This window comes from Melopsittacus undulatus, chromosome 7 (assembly GCF_012275295.1).
Source record: "Melopsittacus undulatus isolate bMelUnd1 chromosome 7, bMelUnd1.mat.Z, whole genome shotgun sequence".
In the NCBI taxonomy this organism is placed as follows: domain Eukaryota; kingdom Metazoa; phylum Chordata; class Aves; order Psittaciformes; family Psittaculidae; genus Melopsittacus; species Melopsittacus undulatus.
Window position 1 is genome coordinate 45,451,236 of NC_047533.1, and position 17,799 is coordinate 45,469,034.

The 17,799-nt window shown below is 41.1% G+C and overlaps 1 protein-coding gene across 8 annotated transcripts in view; it reads right to left on the reverse strand.

The window, feature by feature from the left end:
• The window catches only part of TMEM131L (transmembrane 131 like), an 81,813-nt gene that overhangs the window by 56,383 nt on the left and 7,631 nt on the right, over window positions 1–17,799 (reverse strand). For all 8 annotated transcript variants that reach the window (XM_034064620.1, XM_034064621.1, XM_034064619.1 and 5 more), the window contains exon 3: window positions 17,568–17,611. In XM_034064620.1, coding sequence (XP_033920511.1) covers window positions 17,568–17,611 — 44 coding nt within the window. The remainder of the gene's footprint in view (window positions 1–17,567; window positions 17,612–17,799) is intronic.

Genomic DNA, 17,799 nt, shown 5'->3' on the forward strand with positions numbered 1-17,799 from the left:
AGCTCTGTGGTCGCTGATAAACTTGACCTCCTTAATAATTAAGAGTGATAATCTTCCTACAGCAATTAAGAGTTATAATCTTCCTATAGAGATGCCTTTTACTGTTTCTATGTTAAGCCAAGCCTTTTAGTTTATTTTTATAATGAAAGAGAATAGGCCTACAGGCTAAGGCACAGATCTTAACAGCCCATAAGAAGCCTTTACACTGAACACATTAAGTACTAAAAAAACCTTCCTAATTTTTTGCCAAAACCAGAAAAGAACATTAACTGAAAATGAAACTAAGCAAATACAAGAAAACACATACATAGGACTTAAAAAAAAAAGTAATAATATTTTTTGCCTTTAATTTATTCCCTTTAGTCTGGACAATGCACCTGATACCACCTGCACTGAAAAGAAGACAAGGAAAAGTCAGTAAGTTCACATCTCAAAGGTGCAGGATCCAAGTTTAAAACAATAGTGGAAAACATCAGCCTAGACTTTGCGTGTCTTCTCTTTTGTGGATTTCAGCCCAGATCTTTAAAAGCAAAGTATAACCTTTAAGTATCAATCTTTAAGCATAGTAATTTACCTATGGGCATCCAATACTACTCCTTGTTTAAATCAGCATATGGAGACAGACAACCAAAATGGGTTCGATATGGAAAACTGTACAAGTTACCTCAACAGTACTTCGCCACATAGCTTCATATGGTACAAATGTGGTAAAGCAAAAACTACAATATACAGCTTAGATGTATTAGGCTGGTAAGACACTGGGGAAGTCCCTCTTAGAAACTCAAATACACACATCTCTTTCAAAATCCTCTTAGCAAGCATCTGCTTGAGTCACACTAACACCAGCTTTCTTGGTGCTACAATTCAGCTTTATGAGAAAAACTATTGCTGCTGTTGATGGCCAGACTTATTAAAAACTTGATTCTTTCCTCTAACAGACAAAATTTCATACAAGACTCCCCTTAGCATGTGCACACTACCGAGAATTTAAACTACATCTACTAGCTAAGAATACCCATTTTTTCATGTCATTAAATAGCATTTTCTAAAGCTGTATTATATGACTGCAAAAGTAGGATGCAAAGAAATGTAACAAGGAGCAAGGCTGCACTTTGCTTAAAGGTATTTCACGCATAGTGCTGTAGGGTGAAGCAAAGTCATCCTGCATACAGCAGGCGAACAAAGCTGCTCTCCCACACTCCAGGGGTCACTACCAAATCTTGAGGAAAAGTTAAAAGATAGGTCACTAACCAAGCAAAACTGAAAAGTAGCTTTGGCCCAAAATTGGGGGTATCGCTCCCTTGTTCTTGTTTTCCAGCTCTCCCAGTTGGGATGCATGAATTATTTCTTCTTTAGTCCCCCTTGAAACATTTTGGTGTCACTTGCAAAGCTTTTTGTTTTGGCACATTTAGTAATCTATTGGACCTATGTAATTTTACATATGTGATGTGTAGTATTATTTATGAGATGGGACAATCATTTGCTCCAGAAAAATACACAACTTTATTCTTATGAAGAACCTTCTTAAATTACTATAGTAATAAAAGAAAAAAAAAAGCATACTACTTTTATTGTTCATTCTCTTTATTAACCGATTGCACTGTCATCTATAAGCTTCAACTGCACAGTCATATAAACCTTCTCTCAAACTAAAAGCTTTTCTTTTCCAGCTCCCCATACAACTACAGTTGTACCTCCAAGTACATCCCTTACTGCAGGTAGAAAAAGAAAGCTTCAGATCATTTCTACACACGGCAGGAGGACACTATGCAGACAGCCCACTGAATTCCCCTGCCTGCATGTTCTGAAAAGAGCAGCTTGCTGCACTCTCCTGTCTTGTGTCACTCAGCACTCTGGGTCATGGTATGCAAAATGGGAAGACAGCTCCATGATTTAGCGCTATTAATAAAAGGAAGCGCTCTCACAATGTATTCGTGACTTACTCCTATGTACTACCGTGTATTTATACTTTGTCAGATAACGTTGATAAAGAAAGCAGAGATATGAAAAAATTTATATGAGAAAATTCCAGCTGGCAACATTTCAGAAACTTTGGCATTATTAGGATTAATAGTTACAATGCTTATTGCAGAAATTACCAGGTCTTTACAAAACATCTGGGATCTGCTGAAGCCAATGCACGGCATATGCTCTGAGCCAATTTCTTCTGACATACAAAATGCTGCAACCTTCTGCTATTAAACAAAGCAGAACCATGTGAAACACACCCTGTTTCACAGTTTATTAACAAAATGTCTACCACCAAAAACAACCTCAGGTATCTTATGGCTGCCACGTTAACCTCTAGAGCTCTGACTTCCAACGAGGGGTACCTTGAGCCAACAAGCTAACATTTGTTTCCTTCAGCAGGATTGCTGGTGGGGAAAAGAAAAGGAGAAAGATTAGCCTAGAAAATAAAAAAGCAGGAAGTCAGCTTTTGATTATTCTGTATCAGTTAAGAAAAAGCCCTTGCAATCAAGCACTATATTAAGACTCTGCCTCCCCTAATCTCTTGCATTTCTGCCTTTATTTCAAAGCTAAGAAGCTAACTGGAATTCACCAACTTTAAATCTTCACCTAAGAAACTAAGGGCAAAGAACTAGTAATGCTATTTTGAGTTTCTTAACAAGTCTCAAACCAGAGGTCTTCTTCTACTGCAAGAAAGGATGCACTTTGCTTCTGCACGCTCCAGATATTAACCTGTTTGATATGGGATTTCTCAAGCTGCTTGTGAGAGGAAATGATCCTTCTGACAGGCCAAAAATCTCTCTGCAGCCCAAAGGCACATTAACTGGGCTTAGCGTCTCTCTCCACATCTTCTCCACTGCAAGATAAGCAAATCAATGTCATGATCCCATATGGGAACCCCCTGGGACCTGCACTAAGTCCTCCTAGAGCCAGTGGAGCTTCATGAGCAGAGAGGGGGACCTGGGAGTGGGACTGGGATCACTTTCCCCTTGAGGGTGCATTCTGTACAATACACACTGGACTTAAGTGCATGAAAACAAGTTTGGCAAATGCATTTAACCTCTGAACAGGCTTCTTCATTTCACTCCACAGAAATATTTCACACTAAAACAGGAGCAACAAGGCTTTGTGAAGCAGACTGCTCTTTCAAAATGGAAAACATTGCAAGAAGAGGGAATAAGCAAGCATAAAGTGCTGCCCCAAATCACGTCATGGATTTGCAGCTACAACAAGGTCACGTTTTCATCACCTTTCCACAGCTTGTAAAATGTCATCAGAGAGGGAAAAAAAATAACAAGGTGCGAGTGCTCAAACGAAGTCTCATTGTCCCTAGTCCAGTACTTGCTCCCAAAACAATCTAACCTCCAAGTTGCATGACAAAGCCACAAAAGACATGGACAGGGCAACTTGCAGTTCTCCAAGTCCCAAAGGAGCAAAAGCAAAGATCCACATCTTACAGTCTGGCAGTGTACACTCTTCATGGCTGGGCACTGCTCTCCCCTCCCTGCACAGCAAACATTCAGTAACTATTCCAAGCACAAAACATCCACCAAAACGCATCCCACTGCTTCAGCGACCAGAAAGCGTTAATAATTGGTTTTATTTACAAGGAGGAGGAGAAGAAAAAATCCAAGCAAGGCTGAAAGCATGGGGACCTGGGCTGGGTGGGTGTTTGTTTTAAAGCAGCTACCCGCATCTGCTGGATCAGCCACATTATCCCAGCACACTGGGAACGCTCACAAAGGCCAGAAATGCCCCCTTTTCAAAAGGGCAGTTTAAACGCGGCAGAAACTGGGTCAGCAGCAGGCCACAGAAAATACCTAAGCAGGCAGCAGGCACCTCGTGGGCTGTAGGCAGCAGGCTTGCAGCAAAGGACTCGAATAAAAGACACAACACACCAAGACAGAAATCAGACAATAGCTATTGAAGAAAGGCAGTTAATAGCAACAAAGCACGTAAAGCACGGGTCAAGGAGTCGGTCAAGTACAGGCCCTTCAACTCCCTACCCTCCTCCTGTTGCCAGGAATCAAGATTTAGACGCAAACCAGCGATACACATGGCACACAGGACTAGCAGCCAGGCACAGAAACTAAGCCGGTATGTTAAATCCACAAAACAATAAGGAACTGCAAAACTCATCCTACAATATTTCGGGGCTGCTCACTTCCCGAGGGCAGCACAGTGCTCCTTATTGTTTCAGTCTCATTTAAAAAAAAAACCAAACAACACAAATTGCATGATTTATGCACTTATATATAGTTAGCATATTCTTCATCTCTGTGTTCAGGTCTTTACTGTTTGCATGCTTATTGATGGGCAGAGACCTTAATTTTAAAATGCCAACTCACAACTTCAGTCAATAGGACAATGTAATTCAGCAGAAAAAAATATGTATGTAGGCAAAATATAGGAGGTGACCTAGAAGGTCACTAGTGAGGTCTGACTTGCTGACTGCTTTGTACCCTGTGCAATAGCTGACATTAAACGAGTGTGCAGCAGTCCTGCGGCACACTTCAGACAGGCAGAGTGCAGAGACTTGATTCCATTTTGCACAGATCTTTAAAATCATTTTACACTGAAGTAATTTTACATGTAAGAGGTGGTGGTGGTTACACACAAGGTGCAAGCAGTTATGAATCAGTCACTCCCTCCTTTCTCTCATTTCACTTCCCTTTTGCTATTGTGTCTTTCATGGTTAGATTGCAATCTGCTGTTGTCCCTTATCAGTTTTTCCTACCACTTAAAAAAAACAAGCTTTCATTTTTCCCTTCCTACCAGTATCTTTGCTCACTTTACATTTTTATCAGCAGCAACTTTTTTTTCTTTTTCCCTCTTTTTTTTTCACTTCACAATCTTTAGTCATTTTCTCTCGTTACCACACTCCCCACCTTTCCCCAGGCTCTCAGGCAATGATGCCCTGTCCTTCCTCCACTGCCAGATTCTAGCCCAGACAGGTTCAGCATCACACCTGAGCTGCTTTCAGCACTGTGTTAGGTGACATGTCTCACCAGCACCACGACTCACCAGCTGCCCAGCCTATGCCCATGCACAACCGTGCATGGATGGCGGGCATCCTGTTCTGGTAGGGTTTTGCCTTCACCAACACGCTACTCTGAGCTTCAGTAAGAGGCCACACAGCTGGAGAGCCGTAGGCACCAAAGCTGAGGGAGCTGTAAGCAGCAGCTCCCCAAGAAAGGTCTGGAGGTTGCTGGGGTGCCCTTTGCTTCTGCAGCAGAAAGTCCTGCGGTACCCAAGGTGCAGACTGCCAGTCATAGGCACTGCCCCATAACACCACAGACTGAGGCTGGGTGTCTCAAGCCTCTGAATCCGTACAAAAACCTGAGCAGAGAGGGCAGCCAGGTTCATTGTGCAAGTCAGAAATGCTGCAGGGTTGAAAAAGCTACTGTAGCTGCACCTGCCACCTTGCCCTCAGTGAGAAGGGGAAACTGCGGAGGCAGGAAAGCTCGGGGGGATGCAAGCACTCCCTCATCTGGGTCTCCAAATTTAGGAAACCTGTCATTCCCCCTCCCTAAGCGCTGGGAAAAACAACCTGCTCCTGAGAACAATTCAAAGAAGCTAAATTAAAGTCCCTTTGACCATCCTCTGGTGAAACCTTTCTCACTGCAGGGAGAGCCAAAGGTGACCAGCCTTTCAACATCTAAAGCTCTGTTCCAGAATTAGTCCTCCACTACTGCTCAAGTGCTTCGCCACAGATGAGAACACATACTGATAGTGGGGATGGAACCTGCCTGACACCAAGGGCCAGCCCCAGGTCACAGGGCAGGCAACTTTGACTGGCTACTGTCCTTACAGCTCTTCCATTGCTTTGGAAAACATTTTTATCATGATGCAATCTGACCACTGGCACACTCTCCATCCTTAACGTGCACTCAGGCAACAGATGGGCAGTGCACAGATGCCACAATGGCAACATAGGATATCGCACTGTTGTAATTACAGGGAAACAACACTGCAAAATAGTCTCATGGCCTCAACAACATCACTGGTCTTCCCCATTTAACCACCACTTTGCTGCCCCCTCCTTCTCCTCAGATGCTTGGCCTCTCAGACTCTGGGTCCCCATCAGGTAATGGCTGTGGGCTGCTGCATCCATGGGATTTGTACCAGTCTCTCCAGAGAGAGCTGTGCTGGGACAAGGGTCTGATAAGCCCAGAGGGGACTAAATGGAAAAACCAGTGCTTAGTGCAATTTTGCAGTGTAGTTTGTTGCAAGGCAAACACTGCTGCGTATCCTGCCAGACAGCAGGGATTTAATGAGAGAGGAAAGAAAAATCACCCCTCATCCTCCCACATCACCCAGCAAAACCCCAGTGCCTCTTCACCCAGAGGTGGACAGAGGTATGTAACCCTGATACTGGGCAGTAGTTAGTAATACTGACAGCATCACTCCTCCAAAATGCTTTGGATCTGTGATTAGTGCATGGTGCGGGAGCTGATGTGCTACAGCACTGCTTCAGCCAGGAGCAAGCTCCCAGTGGCCAGACTGCACCTGAACCATGACTGTCCCAGCCCTGTGGGTGATGACAGTCACTTACTAATAACTTTGGTCCTAAATTAAAATCTTTCATGTTTCAATTTCAGAGAGCAACTATACTTTGTAATTTCTGCATTAACTCCTGCAAATGCAACCAAATCTTTCAGGACAGCATCTAGTATTTACAACTGTGAAATTCCATGCAATGCATATATCCATACTCTAAGCAGTGCCTTGGTAGCAGCAATCACAAAAGTAATTAAACTTTAAAATTACAGCTTTTATTGTCTACCAATTCCTTTGTATGAATCCCAACAATTTACCCTTAAAGAAAATAAATCTACTGTACTGTCAGATATTTCAGTATAATTCAACTGACCAGTTTTGCTTTTTATCCTAAACTCTCTAAAGTTTCAGCTCTGTTGTGCAATGACAACTGCTACACTACAACTTGAAGATGGGTTTCAGACAGAGTGAAATGTATCCATAGAACATACTTGTTTATAAAACATCTAGCCTGTAACAGATGATCAGTTAACAGCTTTTACATATTCTCACCAAGAAAAGCTTTGAGAACATGGTGCCCTTTGCTCTGGGTCTCTGACACAGAGTGGCGACGAGGTCCGAGTGCCTTCCTGGCATTTTCTATGGCTTGTGGAAGCTGCACCTCTCCTCCAAGCACACTACAGCCATGGAGTTAAAAGGCAACACAATGTACAGGAACCTCAAGACCCTGGAAACCAGACAAAGGATCCTCCTCACAAATAACACACAAACAAGCACACATCTGTTTTTTCTCTCTCCAGTGCTAAACACATCACACTGAGACTGCTGGCTCAGAGCCCAAGAAGTCTCCGAAGTCCCTCTTTGTCCCAAGTGTATTCCCAAATGCTGCTCCAATAAACATGGACTGATCTTCCAACTGCCAGGAGCTGGCACTCAGGCACATGTATCCGTATAGGCCAACTTCGGTTTGATACACGACTGCTGAGCCTGTTTCTGTCCCCACTGACAAGAAACAAAATACCTACGGCTAAAGGACTACAAAGAGTTGCCTGGTCCCACCAAACCCATGTGCTGTCCATAGAGGAACTAACTGTTCAGAAGTGCTCACAGGGGAAAGAGCATCAGCAGGAAGCTGGATGCCAGGTGGCCTCTTCTTTTTGGCTTAATTTTGATAACTAGAAATCACAGAAATAACTGAAGCACCTTCACGGGAAAGGTCAAGATTTCAGTGCGCCAACACATTTAAAAAGTCATTAAGCACTAACATTTGGATCCACTGCTTGCCAAACACTGTCAGCTCTTTAATAACTGTGCAGGAGTTGATGGCAGCACTTACAGTGACTCAAAGCCAGTCTCTAAAGCTTCCAGAAATATAAGAGTCTGTATAACAATCCCATTCTGGACTCTCTCTTCAGAGTCACAAAAGCTTTTTAATCATATACTCACCACACAGGTGACCAGGAGAAGCCCTCCAGTAAATCAAGAGGGAAAACAGGGCTGTAAGAACATGGCAGAATTCAGGGGGCAAAGAACAAAGAACAGTAGAACAAGAGAGATTATTAGCTTCCACTATATCAGGTATAAGCATTCACACATAATTAAAAGGCAAGGAAATTCCCATGCAGGAGATCAACATGTATATGCTAATAGTAGCAGAAACTAAGGTAAGCAGATCACGAACTGGCCATTTATCTCTTTTTCTGCTTTGCAGAGCTGAAACTGCCTATTTAATTTGGAGTTAACTTTTTCTTTTTTGAGACAGAGGTACAGAGATATGTGACAATGGAATTATGCTTCAGTCTCTCAGAAAATAACCATATCTTGGAGAGGAGCATTAAAACAATGAACAGCAATTAAAAAAACCTGGAAATGATGGAATAGATAACAATTTATATATTCAAAAGAAACAGAATGTATGTCAGAATACTTTTGACTTAAGGTCACTTTTTCTTCTTCAGATATATCATTCAAGGTTTCTGAAAGTTTTCCTAGCACTTTGAAGTGTGTGAAATTATCATTCTATTGATATACAAGTGTCTCCAAAGGCCAGACCAGTTTCAAATCTTAGGGCTGTAAGGGAACAGAGGTCTTTCATAATGCAAACTCAGCTACATTACTGCAAGCATCACCATCTGATCACTCAAAAGAACAATTTCTAGGCTTAAAAAAAGAAGTGAGTTGTTTTCTGTATTTCTCACATTTCCTTTAGGACCTTCCTGTTGTGAGCAAACATTTTAACACTTTTTTTCCCTAGCTCAGAAAGCCAAACTCCTAATTGAAGCACAAAACCACGACCCAGAGTCAACACAGTCCGTACTTTCAACAGAACTGAAAATTATTCACTATCTTTACTTTTTACTTTCAAGTCCTTAGAGCTTCTTCATTTGTCTTCATGAAGTTCTGAAGTAGAAGTTGGCTTTTATTAGGCAAAAAGTATTATTTTGCGCTTCAAAATTCTTAATTTTGACATCTGTGGAGTTCTGGTACCCAGGTAGATGAGATGGTAAACCACTGATTACAGCCTACTAGCTACTGCAACAGTATCCTGAAGCAGACAAGTGGCTGTCAGAAGATGAAAACTTCACCAAAAACAAAACCACAGGGCTACTTTTCAACCTCCTCTTAAAAAACATTTTCCCTTCTCTCTCTACCTCACAATTCCGAGCAAAAGAAAACTTACAGTGACTGGTTTTGAGTGAGGAATTCCCATGTTTCAAATTTATACAAAGTTCACTTTTGCTCTACAGAAAGTAAGGTGTCTCTGTACACATGTGACACTCTCTGTGTCGTATGACACTTTGGGGGCAGGAGATGGAGAAGAAAATAAGCTGACACAGCCAGCTTTGCCCTCTATCTTCCTTATCTCAGGTGGCAGCCTGGACATAACATAGAATGGTGGACCCCTGATAGTAGATACCTAAATTATTCATAGTGATCAACGTGTTTCTCCTAAGCAATCAGCTTATTTGATTAAAGCAAACTCTTCTATAAATACAAAGCCAATTTTTGCAGTGAGCACTCAGAACTCTGCAGAAGGTTAATACACACTGTTGTCAGAAGCAAGTATAATATTTGATGAACTTTTCCTCTCCCTGAAGATTCTGTCATAATGAAGTTGGTCATTCTGCAATACCCACCACAAAGTGAAAGTCTTTTCCCAAAGCAGCTACTCAAGAAAGCGGATAAAAAATGTTTAAGCCAATGTAACTAAGATGGGCTTTTTAAACTTAGGCTTGAATTTATAACAAGACTGAACTGAAAGTGGTAGAGATGAGTTATTTGCTTTGTTTTCACTTATGCTACTATGTCAAACACCAAAATTACTGAAAGGGCTTCTTCACCTACACGCCTACAAGTCATCCACCCAGAGCCACTGCTGGGGTGGGAGTGTAGCTTTCCCTGTCAAACAAAAATACATTAAACAGCACAAGCCAGGTTTGCTTTACCTTTGAGTCTCCAGGAAGATAATAGGCAGGTAACAGCATTGCCTAAAACACTCTAACACACTGCATCAGAAAGACTTCAGGGAACTTTACACCAAGCTTGTAAGACACAAGGTTGGATTTATTCATGAGTGAACAGTGCAAATTCCTGAAAGGAAACAAGCTGTTGTTTTGGGTTTGGGTTGGTTTGTTTGTTTTTGGCTTTTTATTTTTTATTTTGTCATTATTTGCTAATATGCAGCAACAGAAAAACTATGACTCTAAATGCACATAGGGTATCAATTTTCAGATTGCTGACATCAGTCTATTATTCCAGATATCTATCATTTAACTGCATAATATTAAAATTACAGCAAATTAAGCTCTTTTAAGGGCAACTAAGAAGCAGCTATTAAGGAAATAAAAATAATTTATTAATAATAAATTACAGATATAAAGCAAAATCTTTCGTAGCCCACTGCCCACAAATCAGAGGGATCAGCCTGAGATTAACACGCATTTGGAATTCATTATTAGTGTATTAAAATGTAAAAGTAGAAGCATAAGAAGAGAGTTCCTATTCTGAACTACCTATAGAAGCAGTATGCATGGGTTATGGGGACACTGTTTACAAGGATTAGAACAAGGACAAACATGCCACAGCACCTGCTTTTGCCTTCTTTTGCTCTCTAAGCATACAAGCATGTCCTAACACCCCCTTTAATGTCCCCTTTTTCCAAACAAGGAAGGTTAAGTTGAACAAGAAAAATGCCATCTACACAGAGGACCTGCAGGGCACTCGCAGCATGTGGCTGCTTGGCAGCAAGAGCTGACCACCCCCATGTGTTTGCTGAATGACGACACTCACAGCCTGTGTCACCACAAAAACCTGCATCTGCTCCTGTGTAGCTTTGCAGAGAGTACTGAAACTAACACAGAATGATAAATAAGACACCATGTGCTCTTTTGTCCCACCTGCTCAGATCAGCACTGTCCTCATCATAAAGACCATGCATTCTGGGTGGACTTTGCCCCAAAGCATAGGCTACAGGAGAAGCCTCCAAGGCTATTCATCACACAGATGCAAATGGTTTTCCCTTCTCCTACCCAACAGCTATTGATTCAATAAGGCATTACTCCCAACTGAGGATGCTGTCCCTCTCAGCCCCCCACTTTTGGAGACTAATCTGCTCATCTATCTCACCAACAGCGAGCAGAGCAGCAGATTTGGCTGGGCTCCTTTGCAGCTTCTCCTGCACTGCAGTAGATAAGGGAGCAGAGGCAGCCTTGGCACAAGAACCACCACGCAACCCGAAAGTGGGAAAAGTGAAGAAATTAACAGAATAAGAGAAAGATGCAGGACACCAAAATGTAAAGCACTTTATTTGTCCATTTAAAACAGGTTATGTGAGATAGGTTACTTCTGTAGCACATATTCACACATACAGCTTCTTCGCATACACTTGTCCTTGCACAATCAATAACCTCATAGCCCCAGCTGGGATGAGACTGTCACTGCTACTATTTGTACCAGTGTAGAAACTGGGGTAAAGACAGCCTATGTGGCTTTTTGAGGCAGTGTGAGCAATATGAAAGCACAAGTGCCAATTCTCAATTACCACACCAAGACTGCTTTCATTTCTCAAAGTCAAGTTGTCACCCATAGATAATAAAGTCCTTTTTAGGTCAGCATACAAGCCAATGTACAGATCAAACAGTCATCAGGCTTACCATGGAAGAACCAAAGAGGGCTTACAACAGCAAGAGAAATGCACACATACCATCAGGGCTTCTTCAGTGAAAGCAGGCAAGATTTTGACAAGTGGGATTGCAACAGGATATCAATAACAACCTGGCCATGCATCACCTTTAAAGTATTTCAATTAATGTCAAGTAGGACTTATGCCCAGGACAGAAGCAGGTCAGCTCTTTGCAAAACACAGCAGGGCTGTCCCATTTAGGAACTGTAGTGACAGGACAAGGGGCAGGGGGTTTAAACACGGGAAGTTCAGGTTAGATATACAGAAGTCCTTTACTGTGAGGGTGGTGAGGCACTGGAACAGGTTGCCCAAAGAAGTTGAGAATGCTCCACCCCTGGCAGTGTTCAAGACCAGGTTGGATGGGGCTTTGAGCAACCTCTGCTACTGTGAGGCTTCCCTGCCCATGGCAGGGGGGGTGGAAGCAGATGATCTTAAGGTCCTTTCCAACCATTCTATGATTTACCATTAACTCCAGATCTTAGAAGGCCACAGCCTTAGCTCCTCTGTGTCTGATGTGAAACACAATATAGCTGGCCTAGGCCCCTGCTCTCATTTCAGAAGTGACTGAAAGCAACTTAAGGACAAATAAATAACTGGATAGCTTGACTCATTTGCTAGCTGTCATACCTTGTCCCAGAAAAAAAAAAAAAAGAGCACCACAAACAACAGAACTAAACTGTTTTTTTTACAACCCGTATCAACACAACACAATTCTGCAAAAGGAACGGTATTTTGGAAGAAGCAACACACACAAGGGGACAGCTGTCCCTAACAGCATTTAATACAAAGTTCAGCAAGGCAAAGTTCATCAGTGAATGAATTACAACATATAAAACAGAGATAAAAGATTAAAGCAGCAATAGCTCAACCTGTCACCCTGGCTGTTCCTGGTGGAAGCATATTTAAGGGGAAGAAGAGTAACACTGACGGTTACTTCTAGAACAATTTGTTTCTTCATCTATAAGAGGCCCCCAACTTCATCGGCCTTCTAGCTATTTTCTTCTGTAAGCTGTTTTTTGTTCTAGTCTCACATTACCCTCTGTTTTCCCAAATGTGTTTCTGTAGGGATTTTCACCCAAGAATAATAGGTATGTGTGTGGACATCTCATTTCCACTCCTAGCACATTATATAAAGTAAATTCCATTTCTTTAGGCACCCAGCAAAACTTGAAATTAGTAGTCCTTTGGTGATTTGGTGTTAAGTAGGATACAACAGCAGTGACTTATCAAGTAAAAACAAAAGTTAACCAATAGCAAAGCAGGTTTGTGTGCAACCCAGTAAAAACACCCATTCCATACATACTGTAGAAATGTGTTGCTATATGCAAGCGCATTGTTAACTAAAAAGCTTCTTCCACAAGAAATGCAGATTTTTTTTAATACACACAAGGATTTCTACTTCTTTTGTAAAGAAAAAAATTATTAAAACTATTAAAAACTTAATAAAAGCAAATTTCACTATCACAAGTCAGAATCAAGCATATATTCTATGAAGTCTTCATGTAATGGGAAGGTAAATTTAATGACAATCTAAATGATCGTGGTACTCAACACAAGCTTAGGTTGAAAATGTTAGTTCAGGATGGTACCTTTCAAACAGATCAAGCACTCACTGATACTATCAAAACTATCTTTCAGCTCTTCATTTCAAAACACTTCCTCAATGGATACTCAGTTAGACTTTAATCAACATGTTTAAAAAGTAAGCAACATAAAATGTTTTTCTTATAATTTGGATTTTTTTTCTGGCACAAAATCAATTTTTATTTTTATTTTTTATTGTCAATTTTCAGTTAAAAAAAAAAAAAGAAGGAAAATAATCTAGTTGATTCTAACCTATTTTTTTCAATCTTCATTTCCTGGCTTAGCCACCAGCCAAGCTAGTTATCTCATACATAGGCCAGTAGCACCAGTCCCTTGCCATTGCTTCTAAAGAACTGGACTGCCAGAGTTAGGGCACTAAGACCACAGGCTTCGTTGAAGGATGACTCCCCTTCTGAAGAGTCTTAACAGTCCATCCACAGCACCAGACTCATCTGTGTCTCGACTGGAGATGAGATGCAGCTTTGGCCAGTGAGAAATTGCCAGATGTGACCTCATTTGAAGCAGGTGCACCCTCCCCAGCCACTCTGGATTCTTCCTGAGGCAAATGTTATAAACACATCTCTTAAGTATCTGATAAACCCCCAAGTAATTTTGCAGTCAATGCACCTTAACTGCTTTATTGTCTGGGCAACCAGTAAACTACTCCCTTGCTACCTTTACCTTCCAATTTCTCCTCTGTGTCTGGAGTGCTGCTTCAGGAACACAGCAAAAATCACGGGATTAGGAGTAATCAATCCCACTTGGTAACCAGGAGAGGTCAAAGTGCCAGGCACCAGCTGCCACTCCGGGGCTGCACTACCACCCTAGCAAGAACCCACTGGGAGCTGATACCATCTACTTCCCCAAGCAGTTCCAATCCACAGGGTCAAACGCTCTCCCAGTGATCAAAGGCAAAAGTTCAACAGAAATGCTTGACTGAGCTAACTGTATCACATATATCATTTTCCTAGCAGCTGATATCTATCTACTCAAAGCAAAATATGCCCTGTCACAGGTAAGGGCTGGAAATTGTCCTTTTACCAATCGCACACCATACTCTTCATATTGTATGGCATTTCTTTCTCGTGGACTATTAATGCCCATCGCATATTAAGAATGCATGCTCCTCATCTTGAGTACAGCAGCCGAATACAGTGCAAATGTTATTTAACATGTCAGCTGGGAAACAGGATTCTGAAAGGCCTTTCTCCAGAAGTCCTCAAAACCAAGGATTAATAGTGTCATACATATTAAAACTTATTTTTTCTTTTGGTAGTCCAATGTCTACTTTCTTGAAGGGGAGAGCTGAAAATTCTGATAGAACCATTTGTGCATATCACCTGACAGTACTGTCCCTTTATCTGTGCCCGACTTCTGCATTTGACTCATTCTGCTGCTTTAGCAAATACCTAATAAAAAGCAAGCACCTAACTCCTCAAAATTTTCTACTGCCATCTGTGGCAAGTGAACAGTCACCCACGTGAAGAGAGGTTGGAGACAGCAACCACACAAAAAGACAACACCACAAGAAAACCAAACCAAAACAACATTTCTGTCAACACCTGACATTGACTTTCTTCTAATAAAACTTCCTGAGCCACAGTTGTTCTTGGAGACACCTTTTTACTGCTGACTTTCAAACGCAAGAAATGGGTTTTTTTAAGGAAACTAAGCTTTTTTCAATAGGTTAAATCCAAATACATGTGGCTCTAATTCTGTCAAAGACTGTGGCCTGAGGCAGTACATCCAACAACTCAAATAACTACTGTCCAGTATTTCTTATTTCAGAGTCTGATCCAGAGAGACAAAATAGCAGAAAGCAATCTGGGGTAGCCTCGGAGCAACCAGGGAATAGGCTGGAAATTAGGAGTTGCTAATTACCTTTTTCTCAGTCAGGGCAGCTGCAAACCACAGCCCTCCAAATCAACCACTTCTCATTCACCTCTGAAATAGCTCTTTACAAAAACCTGCTATTTTAACAATGTTTTTTTACCTCCATGCAAACTTCTGTATTTGTTAAAGCTAAACCTAAGTCAGAAATAGTGAGACTATATCCTCCCCCCTTGTGCACTTACCACAAAAACAATAGCAAACCAAGAAGCCCACCACAAATGGAAGCTCCTGTGATGCACATGCACAGGAAGTCAGTTTACAGACTGTTAATACATTACTCTTTTTTTGATCTAAAGTAGGTTAGCAAGCTCCCAAGGGAGCCCATTAACCCAGAATTAGAATAAAACAATGTTCTGGGAGAAGACTTTCTCCTTTATGCCCTAAGATACCAAACTACACTTTCTTCAGCTCTGGGAAAAAAAAAAAAATCTGTTTTCTCTATCTCCATTAACTTCTTTTCACACTGCTACTTTAAGGTGCTTTGCTTCTATGAGCTTCAAATCAAATTTCAGTAGCTTTAGCTGATTTCCCTAGGGCACACTGGCAGACAATGAGATGGAGATACTGCAAGCTCTCAGGTTTTGCTGCTACAGGAAAAGGAAATCCCCATGATTTCACCATATAGTAATATAAGCTAAGGGAATGAAAATTCATCTGGAAACAAACTAATAAATTCTAATCTTCTTAATGTACCTTTTCTAGGTCTCCTTTATAAAGTCTACACTACAACATTCCTTCAGTATACAGAGCACACACAGATTGGTGTTTATATATGGCAGCAAACCAGAACGGTTTAAGAGATGCGCAAAACCTAGTGTCTGTTTAGGCAAGTTTCCTGAAGCATTTCAGTATGACAATAGAAGGATGTTTCCATTCATGCAAGTGAACCTCATAAGTTTTACTTATACAAAACAAGTTCATTTTTGGAAATAATTACTAGAAAAATCTTTAAGCACCTGAATGACAAAAAAAAAGTTAAAACCACTTTTTCCTATTTCCTGAGTCTCATAAACTATTTATCTTTCAATGGTATTTTTATTATTGCCATAGTAGCCCGTTACTCCATCCACTTCCAGAGAAAAACAGGCAGGTAGATATTTTTTCCCCAAGCTACATCTCTGCCTACTAATGAAAAATCTCAGAAACCACTTTAAGCATAGCATTTGAGACTGCTGTCTTCTCACTACCTCTCAATAAAGAGAGCATGCAGTGAAAATGTAACATCAAAACCCACTTTAGTCCCCAGATGAAAATCAGGGAAAATGCCAGCTCTCAATGGTTTTATCCTTCTTTTTGCAACACAAGGAGGAAAAGCACAAGCCATCAGTACCAGCTGTCAGAAGCATCAGTAATTGTCCCATTCTGTTTTGATACCACTTCTGTCATTCGCATGGCGATGACGCACAGGAGCCCTAATGGGATGCTGGGTTCAGACAAGGCTCCCAATGGGGCAGAAAGAGGGAGAGGAAAGTTGTGCAAAGAAGTGTTCAGAACAAGTGCTTCAGAACAGACCAAACTCATCATAACCATCCACTTCCCACCCCCAGGCTTACCCCTTCTGCCAGCTCCCAACAAGGCTTGTGTTTTATCAGATCTATTGCCTCTCAAAGCCAAGCTAAGGGCATGGAGATAAATGAGAAAAGCATTTCTGGCTAAATGCAGCCATCAGAGCACAGTGGTGTTACACGTGTTTATTTTAAGTCTTGTGATCTTTCTGGCTGGCATGGCACCGAAAGCTGTACCCACATTAACACATACCAAAGGAAGGAAGTGTTTCACTGGTAGATGTCCAAGCATTTTAATCTGGTTGCTCAGAGGAAACAAAATGTGTATTTAAAAAATAATCTGTGATGCTATTTACCCAACCCTTCAAAACAGTGGAGGCCTGATATTATCAGAAACAGCAGAGTTGAGGCTGTGGTTCTTAAGAGCTTTATTATTTATCTGATTTCAAGAAATAAGGCAGAATATTTATTGTTCCACAGCAAGACACTAGTAAGCATTTGGCTTTAAACCTTCCTTGCCTCTCTCCCTGCCTTAGTATAAATTACAACTCCAAGACTACTTATGTTTGCAAATTTTGGAATGGAAAATTGTCCTCTTGTTTAAATGAATTCACTACAAAATATACAATAGAGCAGAATAAATACCGGGTTGGGTTTTTTTTTTGTGTAAAAGCAAAATCACCTTAGAATAAGAAGAAAGACATGCAAGAGAACAGTTCAGTCTTTCACATGCTGCGCACTATTTTCTCGTTTTGCGAAGAGATTAATATCAACATTAGTAGAGAAAACAGTGAACTACAAGTAATGAAAATCTATTTAATATGCAGCAGAAAAAAATAATTTTTATTAGTTTGTCTAATTACACTTCAGTATTTCCTAAAGCAAAAAACAAAACCAGTTTCACGACTCTTTGTTTTCATTTGAGTTTTGCTTACCTTTGCTCTTGTGGATGCTCTTCCACATCCTCCTCCAAATCAGCCTGACAAACAGAGAAAATACTATGTAAGAATCTCAGAACTGCAAAAGAGTACACTGTACATATGTACTATTTTTAACTCCACTGATGATGGACTCTCATGTGACTTGCTTGCAAAAGAAACTCAGAAATCTTGAATTCCTACAGAGATTCCTTGATGATTCAAGTAAGGTAGGTGCTGGCCATCCTAT